The sequence below is a fragment of the Sturnus vulgaris genome, chromosome 15 (assembly GCF_052056855.1).
Source record: "Sturnus vulgaris isolate bStuVul1 chromosome 15, bStuVul1.hap1, whole genome shotgun sequence".
Classification (NCBI taxonomy): Eukaryota; Metazoa; Chordata; class Aves; order Passeriformes; family Sturnidae; genus Sturnus; species Sturnus vulgaris.
In genome coordinates, this window is record NC_142257.1 from 1274589 (window position 1) to 1294033 (window position 19445).

At 48.2% G+C, this 19445-nt stretch overlaps 1 protein-coding gene across 1 annotated transcript; it reads right to left on the bottom strand.

The window, feature by feature from the left end:
- Nucleotides 1–3685: 3685 nt before the first annotated feature.
- Nucleotides 3686–16872, bottom strand: ADRA1B (adrenoceptor alpha 1B). The gene is made up of 2 exons (XM_014888285.2): nucleotides 15559–16872; nucleotides 3686–4916 (listed from the first exon to the last, which is right to left on the bottom strand). The coding sequence occupies exons 1-2, from the start codon at nucleotides 16523–16525 to the stop codon at nucleotides 4411–4413; spliced, it is 1473 nt and encodes a 490-aa protein (XP_014743771.1). The 5' UTR covers nucleotides 16526–16872; the 3' UTR covers nucleotides 3686–4410.
- Nucleotides 16873–19445: the final 2573 nt, after the last annotated feature.

The window sequence follows — 19445 nt, forward strand, 5'->3', positions numbered from 1 at the left end:
GGGCATGCCGGGGACTGTAGTTCTGTGGTGTGACGTCAGGGAGCGCAGGTGAGGGCAGGTGAGGGAGGCCAGAGGAAGACAACTGAGAGCAGAAGAAGGCAGCTGAGAGCAGGTGAGGGCAGGTAAGAACAGGTGAGAACAGGTGAGGGCAGGTGCCGGCAGGTGCCTCGTCCCGCCCGTGGCCTCTTTCTCCCCGTGGTATAAATCACCTCCCTCCATGTTGGCTCCTTCATGCCCTGCAAGATCACCGAGGTCACCCCAAAGCTTCTCCTCTCCAGGTGAACAATCCCAGCTCTCCCAGCAGAGCTGCCCCATCCCTCTGCCCATCCTGGGTCGGCTCCAGCAGCTCCAGGTCCTTGCTGTGCTGGGGAAGCTCTGCAGGTGAGATCTCACCTGAGCAGGGCACAGGGGCTCAATCCCAGCCCTTTTCCTGCTGCCCACGCTGGGGGATCAGGCCGGGGTGTGGGGGTTCATTTTTCCGTGCCCTGCTCTCACCCAGCCATCCATCTCTGTCCATCTGTGCATCCCCAGCCTGATCGCAGGAATTTGCCCTGATCCAGGTGCAGAACCAGCTCCGGGCTGTGTCAAACCCCTTGGGATTCCCGGGACCTGCTTCTCCCCGGTGAACGTTTCATGTTTACACAGCTCAGAAATATGAGGGTTTTCCCTGCAACTTTGGGATGATCCTCCTCTTGTTCAGCCTCACAGCCCATTCTTTCATACAACGTTAAAGGCGTTAAGGTATTTCCAATCGGAGCCCCAAAGGAGGCTTGAATTGTGCAGGGGATGGAACAACACCCTTGGATTCAAACAGCCAGAGACTTGGGAGGTTTTACACTGGAGCTGTTCTTTAGAAATTCCCAAATACTGCTCCTTACAGCAGAAGATTCAACACCATGCCCACGAGCCGTGTGACAACCTGAGTTGACAAAACCCAGCAATCTGGAAAACACCTTTCATTATTTATTCTAATTATTGAACGCAGGGTATCCAAGTCCTCCCGCTGCCCTAAGGGGAAAGTTTTGCTGTTTAAAAGGCTGGATTTGCGTCGTGTAAAAACCCAGAGATTGCAGTGGATTGGAGGATTTGTGACTCTCACAGAAATCCCATAGGTGGCGATGTCGGATTTTCCAAGGCAGGTCCCGATCCTTTCCATGCCAAACTGGATTTAGTGAAAGCAGGGCTGGAGCTCGCCCGTGTTCCAGCAGAGCAGGATTGGACTCAGCCGCCCAGGAGAGGGACAAATATTGCACAACTACCTCCGGCTCCGGGCCATATGTTAAATTTACTTCTCGGGACAGCTTTTTTGATCTTCACAGTGAAGAAACTAAAGCTCAACAAATCAAGCAAAAGAAAAAATAATTACTGTTTTCTGGAGGTCACAGAAAGTTCAGGTTCTTCACCAGAATGAAACATTTGCACACAAGTCTCAGTGGAATCAAATGATTGTGCTTCCCAAAGAACATTTTGAAAGGAAATTGTGAAATAGGCAATTAAAGGCTGTTTAATCGCTGCTATAAATTCAAGTTTTACTACATCCGCTTTTTTAGGCTGATTTATTAGAGAAACAGTGATAGATTCTTATTAATTTTGAATATCCATTCTCTGTTTCTCCTGCCTTGGCTGGAGTGCTATAAGAATTATGTGAATTGCTAAACAGGGAGGATGTTCTTCACATATTTTGTCATCAGAAATTCGTATTTTGTCATCAGAAATTCCCAGTAACTGCTCCAGATTTCCTTTCCCTGTCTCCTTTCACTTATGTGGAAGTGGAATTTTGGCTGTTCTGGGGAAAAGCTTATAACTGAGTAAGAATGTAATGTAATTTTCTGCTTTCACCCAGGCAGGAGGGCAGAGGGGTGCAGGGGGACCTGTCCCTGTCACAGTGACATGAACTGTCATCATGGCCCTGCTTTTCTCCCCAGGGACATTTCGTTTATCCCCTTGGTTCAATTCCTACCCAAGCAGACAAACAGATTGTCCTGGGATTCTTAAATCTGATGATGGAATTGCAACTTTTCAGTCCCCAAAAAATCACAGTGGGTGGAAACATTTTTGGGTTCATCGATATAAACCCAGCACGATGTGTGTCCGTGTTCTGAGATGTTTCTCTGTGAGCTCCCCAGGTGCAGGAGGTGTTTGTGTGATGCTCCATGTCCTGCCCTCCCAAATGTGTGAGGCAGAGAGGGGCTGGGAGGAAGGTGAGAGGCTCTTGTGGAGTGAATCAAAGCAGAATTCAGTGTTTTCCCATGGGGATGAGCAGGTTTGTGTGTGGGATAAGGAATACTGGGTGTGAGCAGAGCCATAATTCCACCCCATAATCTCCTGTGCAGGGCAATTTTCTGCTCATTTGTCTGAGGTGAAAGTCAAGCACACAAGCTGAGAGCACAGAGCTCAGCTGCTGAATAGAAAGTTGCTATTTTGACATTTTCCAGACTGGAACTGTACTTTGTAATACCAATGTCCTCTCCTCTCCCCATCACATTTGTAAAGATAATGGGAAGCTGCATTTCCAAAGAGCAAAGGATGCAGGATGCTCTCCAGCTTCAACCTCATTCAGCTGGATTGATTTTACCATAACTCTTCTCACAAATAAGCAGCACTTTTGTGACAGCTGAGTGCACTGAAGCCTAATGGGTTTAATTTCTGTACAGCTGGGCTGTGACAAAGCTCCCTGAGCCATTCCAGCTGTGCCTTTGCACTGAGTGCCTGTGGACCAGGAAATTCAGCGTTTTGTGAACAACTTGGGTGCTAAATGGCAGCAATTCATTTGGAGAGGAGAATTTGTTTGCCCACAGAGTGGGTTCATCAGAAATTCTGTGAAGATCCCACCTTGTGCCACTGCATGTTCTGCTTGGCAAATTCATTTTGGCTGTAATAAAAAATGGGCTTGTCCCACAAGGCTTTATGATTGTTCCCTGGCCCAAATAGTTTTTCCTTTAAAGGAAAATGTTGCATCAAATGAAGGAATAGCAAAAGGAAGAGGGTGATTTGTACAGCTTCTGTTTGGGCTGGCTTTGCCTGGTGGAGGTTGTAAAAGATTCCAGTGGGAAAAATGAAAATATTCAGAATAGATCTCAACTGGACAAGTCAGATTTTAAGGTGGCATATCAGACTTTTCTCCTCTCTAATCTTTGTAGTCCCTCCTTCAGATCCATGTGGAGTTTTCTCCCCTTCTATAGAATTTTTATTGCCTGTACCTGTGTGGAGGCTGTGACTGGAGGTGAAATTGGTCTTGTTTGACTCTTCTTATCTGAGAGGCAAAGGAAAAGCCTCTAAACATGCAGAGCTGTTTCCAAAGAGTGCTCAAGGAACCAGGGCTGGGGTTTGGCTCTCCAGAGGTCACTGCTGTTTTTGGGAGGTATTTGGAGAGATTTAGGAGTGGTGCTTTTAGAAATCAGATGCTCTGGTAGCCTGGATGTCTGCAGGACACTCACTGGAGAGCTGAAATGGAGATTCTGAGCTCTCACCACTGCTGGAATTTTCAAACTTTCAAAGAGCTCCCGGTGAAGGAACTCCTTTAACTAATTCCTGATGGAAGTTACGTGTGTTGGTGATGAGGGAAGCAGCTGCAGCCCAGGGGCCACAGTGGCAAATGTAGTGGCCATGAGTGTTTTATTTTGCAGTGACAATCCTGATGAGGGATCTTGGCTGAATTCCAGCCCTACAGTAACAGGAGCCAGCGTTTCAATTGTTGAGAAATGACTTTAATCATTGTTTGCCATCTCTAAAGTGCGAGAGTGTACAGCGATGTACGGAACAATCCGGAATCACGGGCAGGGCCAGGGACAGCCTGGAGAGGAATGACCTCAGTGCATTCCTCATTGTTCCATCCATGGATCCATCCATCCATCATCCATCCATCATCCATCCATCATCCATCATCCATCCATCATCCATCCATCATCCATCCATCATCCATCCATCATCCATCAATCATCCATCAATCATCCATCCATCCATCCATCCATCCATCCATCATCCATCATCCATCCATCCATCCATCCATCCATCATCCATCCATCCAGCCATCCATCCCTCCCTCATCCTTTCTCCACCCATCCCTCTCTCCCCACCCTGGCACAGCTGGGCACCCCCTGCCCACCCCATTTGTCTTTGTGTCTGTTCAGCTCTCCCAGGACACCTGAGCAATCCCCTGTGCCGTTCCCTGGCCGTGTCCAGCACCCTCCCTGCCCTCTGCTCACCCCTCAGTAGTTTCTCTGGGAATTATTTGCGAATGTGAGCAGTCCCTGCTGTGGGCTCTGCTGTGCCATGGAGCCTCCTGTCCCTTCCTGAGCTCTGCTGAGGACCCGAGCACGGCCCCACTGCTTCCTGCAGAGCTGCCACGAGCAGGGCAGGGTCCAGCAGGGCTTGTCCCAGCGGGGACCTGCCCTCCAGGCAGTGCTGCCCTCAGGGTGTGGGCTCACACCCGGAGCCCTGGCTGGCAGCAGGGCCGTGCCCATTGTGCTCAGGCAGCAGCTGGAAGGTGAAGAACTGGCAGTGGCCCTGCTGCCCGCTGGCCTGGCGGGCTGGGCTGAGCAGGGAGCTGCAGTTCCTGCACTCCTGCAGCGTGCACAGCTCCAGCTGGGGGTGGCTGATCCTGCTCACGTAGCCAGGGCTGGGGGATGCTGAGGACAGAGTCCTCTGGCTGCCGCTCAGGAAGCTGCCGCTGTCCTCCAGGGAATCCCTCCTGCCGTGTTCCAGGGAGCAGCGGTTCCAGTTTCTGTAGCTGTAGGGCCACCAGCCCAGCTGCCTCCGCCGGTGGCACTGGCACCTCAGGATCTGGATAAAAGCCCTCTTGAACTCCTTGCTGGAGCAGGGGTAGATGATGGGATTCAAGCAGCTGTTGAAGTAGCCAAGCCAAAAAATCACCTTGAAGATCGTTTCAGGGGGCTTCAGAGCCGAGAACAGGGATCCTGTCCAGGGGAGACAAGCAGAGAATATCTGAGCATATCTGAGCATACCTGTGCATATCCGAGCATACCTGTGCATATCTGAGAATATCTGAGAATCTCTGAGCATATCTGAGCATATCTGAGAATATCTGAGCATATCCGAGCATACCTGTGCATATCTGAGCATATCTGAGCATATCTGAGCATACCTGTGCATATCTGAGAATATCTGAGCATATCTGAGCAAATCTGAGCAAATCTGAGCATATCTGAGAGTATCTGAGCATATCTGAGAATATTTGAGAATATCTGAGCATATCTGAGCATACCTGTGCATATCTGAGAATATCTGAGTGTATCTGAGCAAATCTGAGCATATCTGAGAGTATCTGAGCATATCTGAGGTAAGGGTTTGTCTGTCTTTAGGGAGGGAACATGTTCATCAGATCACTGTTAGAATCTGTGCTTTAAAACTCTTCCATGCATATTGGTCTTCTGGTACTAACATGTTATTTTTAAAGCTAATAAGGAAATGTTTCCCATTTGAAAGATAAAGAAGCACGTCACTGATGAAAGATTAAAAAATAAGAAGCAGTCCTTGTGTCCACACCTGCTGCAGGAACATCTCCTGATCTCAGGGACAGATCAAACCTCCCTTGTCCAGTCTGTGCCTTTTTCAAAGAGCTTTCAAAGGTCATTTTTGCAGAAAGGTGTTCCCAGGCCCCTCAAAAAGGGCATTTCCAGACAAACTTTATAACTTGTAATACATCCCCTGGCAGCTCCTGAGCCCCCTCCATTTCTCCAGATTTTTGTGAGAGTAGAAACCTCCTGAAACATGAAGTTATTTGGGGAACTTCCCATATCTCAGGCATTCATAAAAATGGTGTAACCCAAACCAAGAAGTTATTCTGTGAATACTTCCCCTTCCCTTCACAACTAAACCATTTCCCCAATGAGGCTGCCCAGATGAAAAGCTCACACTGGGGAATCCACTTCCTCTACTTTTAGTGGTAATTGATGAGCTAAATTTAGCCCATGGGGCTGCAGAAAAGAATGTATGAGATTTTTATGGCAAACAGAGCTGGGTCTGTTTCCTGTCTGGGAAAACACCTCTGTGTTTGGCTCAAGTGACCAAGGGCTGGGAATCCAGGAGAGAATTCCTCTGTCAAGAGCTGGAGTTGGATTTGCAGAGTATTTCAGATGGAAGGTGACACCCCAGCCTGCCTGGGAAAGAACCTTTTCCTCTGGAGTGGTTTTGGATTTGCTGGGCTGTGAGAGGAGCTGAGTCAGAGGTGGCTGTCAGGATGCCAGGGGAGGGGAGGGATGTGATTCTGGGCACGTTTCCCATCTCACTGAAACACTGAGGTCGTGCCTGGGGCCTCCAAACTATGCAAGAGCATTTCCTCTGCTCCTGGGCAACAGCTCTGGGGTGGCAGCACAGGCAGCACAGCGTGTGTGGGGCCAGGGCTGGGCTGCACTCCCTGCTGGAAGGGTCCTTTGGAGCCAGAATCCCAGATTTTTATCCTGGCAGAGTTTGGGAATGGTGCCAGGGCTCGGTGCACTCCCTGCAGGAAAGGTCCTGTGGCTCCAAATCCCAGATTTTTATCCTGGCAGAGTTTGGGAATGGTGCCAGTTCTGGCTCTGCCCTGGAGCTGAGGAGCTCAGGGTTAAATGGAAAATTTGAAGGGATTTCCTCACAGCTCCTGCACTTCAGGGCTCTCCAGGACTCCTGTAGGGTGAGCCCCTGTCCCTCAGGGCTGTGCTGCTGGCTCTGGTCTGTAGGGTTTGGCCAGAGCCTTTTCTGTGCAGCTGCTGCAGATCCTGCAGATCCTGCCCCTGTCCTGATGGACAGCAGAGGATAAAATTTACAGGCCAGATAAAAATGAGTGAAAGTCTAGAGAGGAAAACTGGGAACCAGTGCAGATAAATGAGCTGTGCTTATTTAATCTATACAAACAAGAAGCTACTCCTGATTTCCTCAGTTTCAAAACTTTTCTATAATTGTAGCTAAATGCTGATCTTTAATTTTTTTTTTAATTTTAAATTAACTACAATGCCTTTTACTTAGCTGCATTAACCTATCAGGACCAAACGAGTGTGGGCTGTTTTGATACCTCGATAAAATTCTAAAGCAAAGCCTGCTGCACACACTCAAACACCACACTGACATTTCCTGCTTTAATTCCAATCCACTGCAGCCTGATAAAGAGATTAAATACTGCCCTGTGCTGATTTAAATTGCTCTTTAAAGTGCCTGCAAAATTTGCATGTGGTTCTGTCCTCAGTGATTTATTCCTGGTGGGGTGGCCAGAGGGATTTCCCTGCTCCAAGTGATTGCTCTCCTGTTCCATGTTTCACAGCCTCCTCCAAGGGATCTGTGTTTGCTGCTCACTTTTATTTCTCAGCACTAACCCTGTGATTTATTAATCACAGCACCACAATCTCCCTCTCACTGCACCACTGACACCAACAAGATTTTTGCAAAGCCCAAGTGGAGAACAGGAAATATTTCAGAAAATCTGCTGGATCAGTTTTTTGCCCACAGTCCTCAGGCTTGATGGAGCTGTTGAGCTTGGAGATAAACTGAGCAAGTATCATAAAAAGGAATTAAGAAGTATTTTATTTAGGAAGAACGAATTTCATTTAGGCTCTGACTGGTTCTTTATAATGAATGCTTTATTACAGAGAAAGTCAAGTCTCCTCAATGAAATTAGGGAACACTGTGGGAAATAATTTCTCATATTAATTCTCCTCACATATTCTGCAGAATATGGAGGCAGAGCATCACTGAGACATTAAAATTAAAATTCAGAGTCCACTGGAGTCAGGGAAGTCCTTGAAACCCTTTGAAAAGGCTCATGAGGACTTTAGTGGACCTGGGAAAAGTCCTTAAAATATCAGGGTGGGCAGCAGAAAAATCTTCTGGAGTGGCTTAATTGTTGTACTCTTAATTAAGGAAAACTCTTCACTGAAGGAAGTTTTAATTAAACATTCATTTTTAACGCATTGTGGGTTTGATATCAATTTAGCATAATAAATTCCTCATAGAATGATCAGTTCTGCTCAGGGTTTGATTCTTAGATTAGATAATAACTGGGGAGGAGTACTGGGAATTCCCTGGATTTAAGGACAAGTCACTAGGGATGAATTCGGGGCTGTCCAGTGCTGTTTTCTGTGCCTTACAAAGGAATTGCATTTCAAAATCTTCCAAATCCAGTTTTGCTGAGATGAAAACACACCTAGAGGGGGAGTGTGTTGAGTTCCTTTCCAGTTTCCTGGAACAAATCCAACATCTGGATTTATTCTGGATTTATTGCAACACAGTGTACAATAAATACCTGTAAGGGCTCTGCTGTGTGCCACTGGATATTCCAGCTGGGAAACTGGAGATCCACTGATGCCTTTGGCATTGTTTGAAGATTAAAGAGCCACAAAACGTGAAACTCCTTCTCTCTATTGACAACAGGTTGAAAATGAGGTGTTTCAAAACCTTCTTGTTTGCACACCATAAAAGACAAAGAGAGAATTGGCAATTCGTGATTGGAGGCTGAGAGCCAGGCAAAGGTACCCTGGGAAGGCAATCCAAGGGCCAAGCTTCTTCCAGAGATTCCTTTTGGAGCAGATTGGAGCCCTTCTGGCTGCAGATAAACCTGAGCTTTTCAAGAGAAAATTCCGAGGTTTTAAAAATTGCTCTGGTGAGGGGAAAGGGTTGCAAAACACCAAATGATAACAGCTGAGTTCTGAGACAGGGAAATCAGGAAACTTCACCAACATCAACCCCCATGTCCATCTGTCCCCCAGGAGCCAGCTGGTGCAGAAATGAGCCTGAAATCTGCTTTATGATGGGAGTTTTCCTTGGGAAAAATGATTGATCAGATCTTTCCAGGCTGGGATTCCTGGAAAGCTGCTGATGGCTGAGTTACATCCACGGTGTGCACAGCCAGGAAAATCCTCCCTGCAGGAGCAATCATCTGCCCCTGAGCAGAGATGTTTTGAGTTGAGAATGTGCTGAAAGGATGGGGTTTCCTTTTTGTTGGAGCTTTTTTTCTGCAGCCCTTCTCACCACGGGCTCAGCCAAGCCAGCGTGCCAAGGTTTTGGAGCTAATTGGATTTCTAAAGCTCCTCATTTCTTCCCTTCCAACATCCAGTGTTTGTGTACATTCCCCTGGACTTATTTAATATAGGAAAAAAAAACCCCAAAACCCTGAACAGTAGATGTTTACAAACAGTAGATGATGAAGTGGAGAGGATGGTTATAAAACCGAGGGTTGGTCAAGCTGGGAGGCACTGCAGGCTGCTGGAGAAGAGGATTAGGATAACAGGGAAAACAGCTGGGAAACAGTGAAAAATGATCTTGAGAAACAGGGAGAGCATCCAAAATAAGCAGAATCAAATTCAAGGAAGAAAATGAAAGGAAAACGGGATAAATGAGAAGAAACAATGGGGAGCACACAAATCTGAGGGGGTTCCAAGTCTGGCAGTTGTCATTCTCCAGTGGAGTGACATTGGGAATATCCTGCAATCGTGGAATATTTTGTTTAAAGGGACCCTAAAGCTCATCCAGTTCCACCCCTGCCAGGGGCAGGGACACTTTCCACCACCCCAGGTTGCTCAGAGCTCCAAAGTATCGTGGCTGTGAGGAATTCGTGTCCTAGCACTGACAACCTGGAGCAGACACATTTCACATGAACAAATCACTGCAGTGAGAACAGCGTGAACTTCATTCACCGTGACTCCAATCTGAGAGGCTTTTAAAAGGCTCCAAAAATAGAAACTTATCTGGAGTGGCCAAAATAAAACCAGGACTTCAAGGAGTACAGAGAGGCATGAGATCTTTTCCTAAACCCCAGAGCTGCTACACCTCCTTTGCATTACAAGCAGCTGCAAGGCACAGCAGCTACATTTGATTTCTGGTATTTACACACAGAATTACTGCCCTGGCCACCACCCTCTGAGCCCAGCCCAGCTTTGTGACTTACAGGTGAGAGAAATCACCTGTGTTTAAACTGTGCTGCCCTCGGACAAATATGATAAAAGCAAGAGCAGTTTTGGTCGGAATCCCGTTCAGTCTCTAAAGCTGGAAGTGCATAAGGACACAAAGAGCAACAACATCACAATGCCATGATTGTTGTGATTGTTTAGTCCAAAAGAGTCACAGACTGCAGCAGCTCCTGACTAGACAGCACACGAGCCAAGATTATCCTTGTTTTGCTAAGGATTAGCTGATTAAGGGAGTCTAGAAAAGCTAATCTGAGTCTGCTGACATTTCATTTCTTGTATCTGCAGTTCCTGAACGTGCTCTGGGCTTTTCTCTCCTCGCTCTTGCCTGACAGCTGAGCCAATCTGGCTTGGCCATGGCTGGTAGGAAATGGAGCTGAACGCTGTTCCAGAGGTGCTGGATGGATTTCCAGGGCAGCTTTTCTCTCTCATCCCTCAGAGAGGGACGGTTCTTGCTTTCCCATTTCCAGGGCTCACCTGGAAGCTCAAAACAGCTCCAAACCTTGCAGTGGGTTTGTTTTAGTGAAGATGTGAAAAACCTCCTGGCTCTTTGGTCCTGTATTTCACCTGAAGCACCTGAGACCCTGAGCTCTGGCCTCAGGTGCTCAAGGTCCACCTGGATTTTGGCAGCTGCCCTGCCAAAACCAACATTTCCTCTGAGACTCCCCCTTCCCTCCTGCCTTGGATTTCAAGAGTTGTGAGATTTCCTCTCACTGAGAGCCCAGGGGCTCAGTCCTGAATTTTTTTCCCTGGGATGTGTCTGGTCTGACACAGGAGCTGCTGCCGTCCCTGGGGCTGAAGAGTCACCACTGGTTGATTTCTGTGTATTTTTTTCTGCACTGCTTTGTGTATTTATTTCTGTGCCACTGACCACTGTAGGATTTGCCTTCATTCCTCTGACAAACAAATCCCAAACCTGCAGAGGAATTACCCAGGAATTTGTGCAGTTTCCCCTGTTTTGATAACAACTTTGGTAATTGATACCCTTTGCAAAGCAGAGGCTTAAACCAGGGCTTAAGGGAGGTTATTTCAGTAGCAAAATGAATCATCCCCAAATAATCCGGGGCTGCCCACGTGCCAAAAACACTCCTGGTGCTCCGTGAGTGCCCTCAGGATATTTCATTGTCCAGTTCCTGCTGTCTCCTGTCAACTGAACTTTGCACAAGGATTGACCTGCCAGATTGCCACATCCATTCATTTATTTGAATTCTGTGAGTATTAACTCGAGGTCATCAATTCGAGAGAGCTGGACTGGTCAGGGAGGGGAAGAGGAGGCAAATGAGGTGAAGCTAAGCCAGGCCTAAAGCCCTGCAGAGAGCAGAGCCCAGTGGCACTGACAATACCAGACCTAAAGCCTGGAAGGGTTTCCCAGGGTATTCTTTGGTATTCCCAGAGGTTGGCCTGATGTAACATAAATCTACATTCTGTACCTCAATGACATTTTATTTTAAGAATAATTTTGTGTTGGCTGACCTACGACGTGCAGAATATTTAATATGATTTTTTTTATTACTTATAGAGAAATTACAAAAGCTTGATCCATAGTGATAGACCCACCAGGTGTATCTTCATCCTGGGGCTCTTGGGACCTTCTCCAAGTGCTGGTTAAGTTCCAAAAGTTTTATTTTTCTTCGGTGATGGACCCCAGGATTTGTGGGAGCAGGGGGATTCAGGCTCTGAGCTGGGCAGTGGATCCTGCAGCAGGCTGGGGAAGTGCCCTGGTTCAGTTCCTGCAGAGTTTTCCCTCTGGGAATGTCTGGGAGAAGACTGAGAATTCTGCTCTGATATCTCAATTTACAGGAGTGACACCAAACCTCTCCTTATAGGATCCTTCATTTTATATTCATTTTTTAAACAAAGGTATTGTCATAAAATTGGGCACTCCATTGTTTAAAGGAGGGAGTTTTAATGAGTGTCACCTTAGTTCTGCAGGGCTCTAGCCTTTAAATAAAAAGAATCTCTTTCACTCACCATTTATCAGCAATGAATATTTAATGTAATCCTGCTGCCTAAGGAAGAATTTGTACAAAAGAGATAAAAAGAAACATTTATTTAAAAAAAAAAACAAGATAGTCACTCCTCAAAGCTGAGTCACTGAATTTATGGCCCAAGAAATTGTCTCAAAGACACAAATGGCTTTAGTTTATTCTTCATGTTGAATCACAAATAATTTTGAGTGGCAGGGAGCTTTTATAAATGTGCAGCCAGGATGTTCTGTAGCTCCACTGCTGTCTGGAAAGAATATCCAACACAGAAATAACCCAAATTTCTCACGTGATTTTCTCAGGTGCCAGTTCTGCATCCCCAGGTGCTGCAGACAGCACAGCTCAGTGCTCCAGAGCTGACTGGGAGTAATTCAGTGCTGAGAATTTAGGATTTAATGCTGTCAGCACCTGTGGTGTCAAGGCTGGAATTCCAATCTCTGGACACAGAGCTGTCCTTGGGATTTTTGCTTGAAAAACGCTCTGGAAGTGTTGCTATAATTTCATTTTTCCAAGCAATCTGCCTGCTTTCAGCACCACAGCTGCTCCCAGGGCAGAGCTGCCACCTGATGGAATAACTCTGGGCTGGAATAGCAAATGGGGAGCTGTGCAATAAATTGAAATGCCAGACTGGAAGAAGAATAATTTTGCCTGGGAAACTTCATGGAACTGCTGAGAATCCCAAGGAAACTCTGCTACACCCAAGTGGATTTGTTCAGATTTCGTTTGGGGCTGCAGTGCTGCAGAAATCCACAAAAATCCACAGAAATCCAGAGCTGCTTTGCCAACACCTTCCTGCAGAGCCATGGAATTACTGAGGGAGCAGAGGGACAGAAATAGCAACGGTGCAGATGTGAGGGTGTGATTTGGGTTACTGGGGCAAAGAGAAGAGAGGAGCTGAGGGCCAAGCCTGTCCTTGCAGGGAGGGGAGGTGTCTGAACCCAGGAACCAAAGGAGAGCCTGGAAAACTCCAGCACCTTCTGGATTCTACAGCTTGCATATCCCAGGAATTGATTTCATACCCCTGGGTGCTCTCTAAAGGGTTTTGAACAGCATTTCACTGAATTTCGTGTCTTCAAGACACAAAGCAAAAGGTTCCTGCTGTGAAGAGTGCAGCTCACAGCTCCTTAGGAATTATTTCCCCACTGCTTTCCCCTGTGCTGCAGTTTTGAGAGCAGCTGCATTGTCAGGAAAAGAACTTTTCCCACCTGTCCAAGTGAGCAATGCTTGAGTCATGCCTGACATCCTTAATTGACTCTGCACTGAGACACTGAGATAAAAATACAGGGGGTTGGACAGCCCTGGATCATAAATCTCAAAAGAAAAATCAGGGAATAAACCCAGCCTGTTCCTAGGCAGAAAAACAAAGGGAAAACACCCACAGTGGGGATGGATCCTGTATGGGATGCTGTGGAATCCCTCTGGGCCCCTTTTTTAGAGGGATTCTGACAGAAATGGGATTCCAGCAGTTTGATGGGTCTGTCCCAGCCCTGGGTCTGTCCCCAGCACTGGATTTGTCCCCTAGCACTGGATTTGTCCCTCAGAACTGGATTTGTCCCCAGCCCTAAGTCTGTCCCCAGTACTGGGTTTGTCTCCAGTACTGGATTTGTTCCCAGCACTGGATTTGTCCCCAGCATTGGGTCTGTCCCCAGCACTGGGTCTGCCCCCATTACTGGATTTGTCCCCCACACTGGTCTGTCCCCAGCACTGAGCTTGTCCCCAGCACTGATTTGGTCTCTAGCACTGGATTTGTTCCCATTATTGGATTTGTCCCCCGGCCCTGGATTTGTCCCCAGCCCTGGATTTGTCCCCAGCCCTGGTCTGTCCCCAGCCCCTGTGCCAGCCCCGTGCTGTGCTGGAGGCTCCAGCCTGTCACCCACTGCTGCCCTGGCACAATTTATACAGGAGCTAAAACCATGTCCTGGCAAGCAAGAAATTCTCCCTCAGGTGGTTTAACAGGCACTCACTAAACCTCCCGAGAGAGCCCAGGGGATCTGAAAAAACCTCTCCCAGGGAAAAGGGACACTTTTATGGAAGCTGCTTTGGTGTCTCCCTTGGCTCCTGCCCCGTGTCTGTGTTTTTGCTGGGCTGCTCCACATCTGGGGATGTCAGTCCTGCCTCACACCCACGAGCTGCTGGGTTCACAGCTGCTTTTCTTCCTTCAATAATTCCAAATCAAGGAGGGAATCTGCTTTATCAGGGGATTGTGATCTACTGGCTACAAATCCTCTATTGCTACATATGGTGGAAATCCATTTCTATCCACAGCTGGGTGTTTTTGCTTGTTTTACCTTATAAACTTATTTAAGGGCCAGCACAAGGACTTAAACTTGAGTAGCCAAAGAGAACTTTACTCAGGGTTTTCCTTCTGTTCAGATTTTTTCACATCCTTAACGTGACCTTTCAGCAAGTCTTGAATCATAAAGATTGAAAAATTCAGTAAAATAAGATAGAGATGACAAAGTTGCCCTGCAGTAGCTGAAGCAGTAAAGATCCTAAATGATATTACACAGAAATGATGGTTTTATAACACTTCACCAGGGTCAGGCTGCTGAACTCAGTTTAGCTTTCTACAACTATCTCTAAAAATATTCACTTACCACTCCATCAGAAATGTTTTAGTTGGGTAACTAAGTAAACACAAACACAGAACATTAATAAAGGCTTTTTCTCCCTTTTCTTTATCCACCTCTTTCCATAATTAGGCTGCCAGATTGTCACAGAGAAATGAATTTTGGACAGATATTTCTGAGAGCTCAGTAATTGAATGTCTTGAGATCCTCCCCTTCAGAGTAGTGCTAATATTAAAAACAACACCAGCACATTTCACACAGCTCTGAGGACACTGAGCAATGTGCTAAGGCTATGTCAATACTTGGACAATATTTTAAAGTTCAAAGTGAACAAAGTGGCTGCCAAAAGCTCCCATGGCAGTGTCCAGAGCACCTGAATGAAGAACTAGTGACACCAATGAGCAGACACAAATTCCTTGGGAATCTGTGGGATCTCCTTTGGTTTTGGGATTTGACCTCAGATTTAAAACTTTTCAGCTTTCCAAGGCTCAGGGGAGTTTTTCCCCCTCACAATTAAGTTCATTTCCAGTTAGGGCACCTTTAAATGCCAAAATCCTGCTGTGTTACATCCCAAATGCTGAATCCCCAATGCTGCAGTGCTGCAGCTCTCTGGTCTTGTCCAGGATTTGGGGTAAAGCTTTTGGTAATGTTTCTGACACCTAATTCCATTCAAATGACCAACACAAAGAGGGATTTAAGACATGAACCCTGGAGATATTGTCCCTTGGGGTGACACAGGTCCTGAGGACTCCAGGTGAGCAGCTTTGTGCAGCTGCACACTTCCCAAAGTTCCAGTGTGACTCTTTGCACATCAGGAATTCCCTTCTTTTCATTCCCTTTCTTTCATTCCCTTCTTTTCATTCCCTTTCTTTTCATTCCCTTCCTTTAATTCCCTTTCTTTTCATTCCCTTCTTTTCATTCCCTTTCTTTCATTCCCTTCTTTTCATTCCCTTTCTTTTCATTCCCTTCCTTTCATTCCCTTCCTTTCATCCACTCACTGCAGCTCTCCCCTCAGTGTCTCCTTCTCATCCAGCTGATTCCTCTCCAAGATATTTCTGTAGGATCCAGCAAACCCAGCCCGACCCGTGCCCTCGCAGCTTCCCAACTCACCCAGTGGCAGGACGATGAAGAAGGGGAGCCAGCACAGGATGAACATGCCCACCACAATTCCCAACGTCTTGGCCGCTTTCTTTTCTCTGGAGAATTTTAAAAGTTTGAACGCTAAGGAGTTCCTGGGATTGTGCCCCTTGGATCTGGTGTTGTTTAAGGTGTCCTCGTGCTTGTAATGAATCCGTAAGGTCAGCTCCTTGGAGTTGGACATTTCCTTCATCACCCCAGCCTCCAGGTTCCTCGTAGTCCTTTTGGCCACGATGTAGACCCGGCAGTACATGACGAGGATGACGATTAAAGGGATGTAAAAGGAGCCCAGCGAGGAGAAGAGAGCATAGAAAGGCTCCTCGGTGATCCGGCACTCCCTGTCGTCCTGCGGGGCCGGCTCCTTCCAGCCCAGCAGGGGCCCGATGGAAATCACCATGGACAGGACCCAAACCCCCAGGAGAGCCAAAATCGCTCTTTTCCTGGTGACCAGCGTGGGGTACTGCAGGGAATAGCGGACCCCGATGTACCTGTCGATGGAAATGGCACACAGGCTCAGAATGGAGGCTGTGCAGCACAGCACATCCACCGCTGCCCAGATGTCACAGAATATCCTCCCCAAAACCCAGTAGCCAAGCACTTCCAGCGTGGCAGAGAACGGCAGGACAGTGAAACTCAGCAGCAGGTCTGCTATGGCCAGGTTAATGATGAAATAGTTCGTAGGGATTCTTAAATGTCTGTTGCAAGCCACTGAGAGAATTACCAGGATATTACCTACGATAGCAAAGAGAATAAAGGCACCGAGGATCAGCCCCACGATGATCGCCCTGCTGGTGGCCAAGGCAGGTGAATCCAGGTCGCTTCCTGTCTCGTTGGAGTTGTTTGCAGAAAAATTGCCGTAATTTAGCGCAGAGCCTTTGAAATATCCCGGTATCGATGTATTGGATTTATCACCAAGGTAGGTATTCATCTTAAAAATCATCCTCCATAGCAAGCTGGGGTTGTGTCCCTCGGCGAGTCAGCTCGAAGTCATCTCTGGAGCCGCGGGGTGGCCGCAGAGCCGGGGGCAGAGCGAGCAGGGGAATTCATGGCCCCGCGGAGCCGCAGAGCCGCGGGCAGAGCGCGGCACCGGCAGCGGCAGCGGGAGCGGGAGCGCGGCGGGTCCCGGGGCAGCCCCGGTGTCACCCCCACACCGGGACACCGCTCTGGTCTCCCGTGCCGAGCCGCTGGAAGCAGCAGCAGCAGAATCCTCAATCCTGAATCCTGAATCCTCAATCCTGAATCCTGAATCCTGCCCGGAGCCGGGGGAGCTGCGCTGCTGCCGTGCCTGACACGGGGCGGGCTCAGCGCTGGCCCCGGAGCGGCCGCGCCGGAGGCGGAGGGACAGAGGGACAGGGAGATAGAGGGACAGAGGGACAAGGGGACAAGGGGACAAGGGGACAGGGGGACAGAGGGACAGAGGGACAGGGGGACAGAGGGACAGGGGGACGGAGGGACAGGGGGACAGAGGGACAGAGGGACAGAGGGACAGAGGGACAGGGGGACGGAGGGACAAGGGGACAGGGGGACAGAGAGACAGGGAGACAGAGGGACAGGGGGACAGAGGTACGGGGGAGAGGGGGACAGGGGACAAGGGGACAGAGGGACAGAGGGACAGGGGGACGGAGGGACAGGGGGACAGAGGGACAGAGGGACAGAGGGACAGGTGGACAAGGAGACAGAAGGACAGGGAGACAGAGGGATAGAGGGACAAGGGGACAGAAGGACAGGGAGACACAGGGACACAGGGACAGGGGGACAGGGGGACAGAGAGACAGGGGGACAGAAGGACAGGGGGATGGCCGGGGGCGGTGGCGGCTCCGCCGTGCGGGGACAGTGGCGGTGCGGGGACAGTGCGGTGACCCTGCGGTGGCTGCGCAGGGACTGCGAGGTGTCTGTGCTGTGTCTGTGCGGTGTCTGTGCGGTGTCTGTGCTGTGTCTGTCGGGGGCTGTGCTGTGACAGTGCGGGGACAGCAGTGGGGACAGCAGTGGGGACAGCAGTGGGGACAGCAGTGGGGACAGCACTAGAGGGCAATGCCAGCCAGGTGACACCGGAGGAACATCAGGATCTTAACTCGGCGTTTGCCACAGGACCCTGCAGTGCCAACCTGTAAGAAAGCAGTCGCGTTGTCTGAGAAAAAATATCCTTGGTGCGACGTGGTGAGAAAAGCAGTTTCGGGACAAAGTGATCTGTTACCCTCTTGCCCGTTAAGGAAATATATTGGAGTTTATTTTGTGAGTCACATTTCATTTTAGAGAGCTAATCATCTCCTAAGGACAAATAGTTTGCTTCCAAAAATCCCTGGTTTATTTGTGCTATTCATTATTACTATTCAATATTCAGTGATGGCATAAAGTTTGTTTCTAATTAAAAATCTGATGATAAAATAAAACTGTGATCAGCAAAGCTTTGATGCTGTTCTGTACTCCTGTACTGGGCACATCTGTGCCTTCATCTCCTCTTTTCCACCTCTGAAACTTTTCCAAGCTGAGTTGATTGTGAGCCCCAGCCCTGAGCAGAGCTGAGCACCCCCAGCCCAAGGGGAGGCAGAGACAAGGATTTACTTTAGGAAATTCACCTTTAGCAACCTTGATGCTGAAATATCTCCCCGAGTCTTTGCTCAGGGCTCTGGGGCCGCTGATGTTGATAACTCATCGTAGCTCTGGGAAGTCTCATCCTCTTACAGTAGCCTGTAAAGCAAAATATAAGTAACAACTGGTTTATTTTGTAGCTAATAGCCTTTAATGTCGAAAGCAGTGTTTTTTTGGTTTCTTCATCTTGTGAAGCTTTGGGGAGAAATCTCAGATCTTTAGAACTCAGTGCCATGAAAAACAACAAGTGAGAGATTTGAGAACGTAAAACTGCCAAAATCCTGTTCTCAACTTTCTGTCATCAGATTACGTCGCCCAGCTGTTGTCTGCTCTACTCTGAGTTATTCTATATTGATTTTCCCGATACAAAATGTACTGTGTTTGAAATAAAAACTTCATATTTAATAAGGCAGCTATGGCTGAGAGTTGCCAGCTGACTGCTGGTTTTGAGGACAAACCGTGTAAACAAAAGTTGAATTTTAGGGAGTGCATGGCAGATGTTGGTGTGGCCCTTCCCAGCAGCAGGGCTGTGGCAGAGCTTTGTTGTTCAGAAACTTCTCTCTGAAACGTTGACAGGAATGACAGGATAATGTCATGGAGTCACTGAAGGGATGAAGAACAAATTCTGGATTTATGAGCTTCACCTCAGCTTTCCACAGCAGAGTTTTCAGTGCTGCTAAAGGCAGGCAGCAGCTGCACTTGGGGCATTCATCCTTCCCACTCCAGCCCCTGCTGGGCTCCACTCTCGGTTCTGTTTGTGATTTCTGACCGTGTTTCTGTGCCTTGTCTGTGTGAAATCCTCAGGCTGTGTCCTGGGGCTGCATTTCTGCCCTGGTACCACCCTCAGTGCAGCCGTGGTGGCACAGAGGAGTCACTGCACCCTCCTTGAGGTGGCACAGGGGACACAGAGGAGTCACTGCACCCTCCCTGAGGTGGCACAGGGGACACAGGGGACACAGAGTCACTGCATCCTCCCTCACAGGTGTAGACCAGCTTACAGGTGACCTCGACCCTGACAAGTCACAGTTGTGCTAATTACTAAAGAAGAGGAACAGCCATGCCCTTAATGGGTTGCAGCTCTGACTAATAAAGATAAGTGTGATAAAAGGGGTGGGCTGGCTGCTGGGGGGGATTTTGGAGGAGCCCGACCCGGAGGAGCCCTGAGGAAGAAGGAATGATCCAGAAAGGCACAAAGAAGAACAAAGCAAGGGAAGTTAAGATCTGCTGTGAGGTCAGTCTGGGTCTGATGGAGTCAGAGTTGAGCTGGGTGA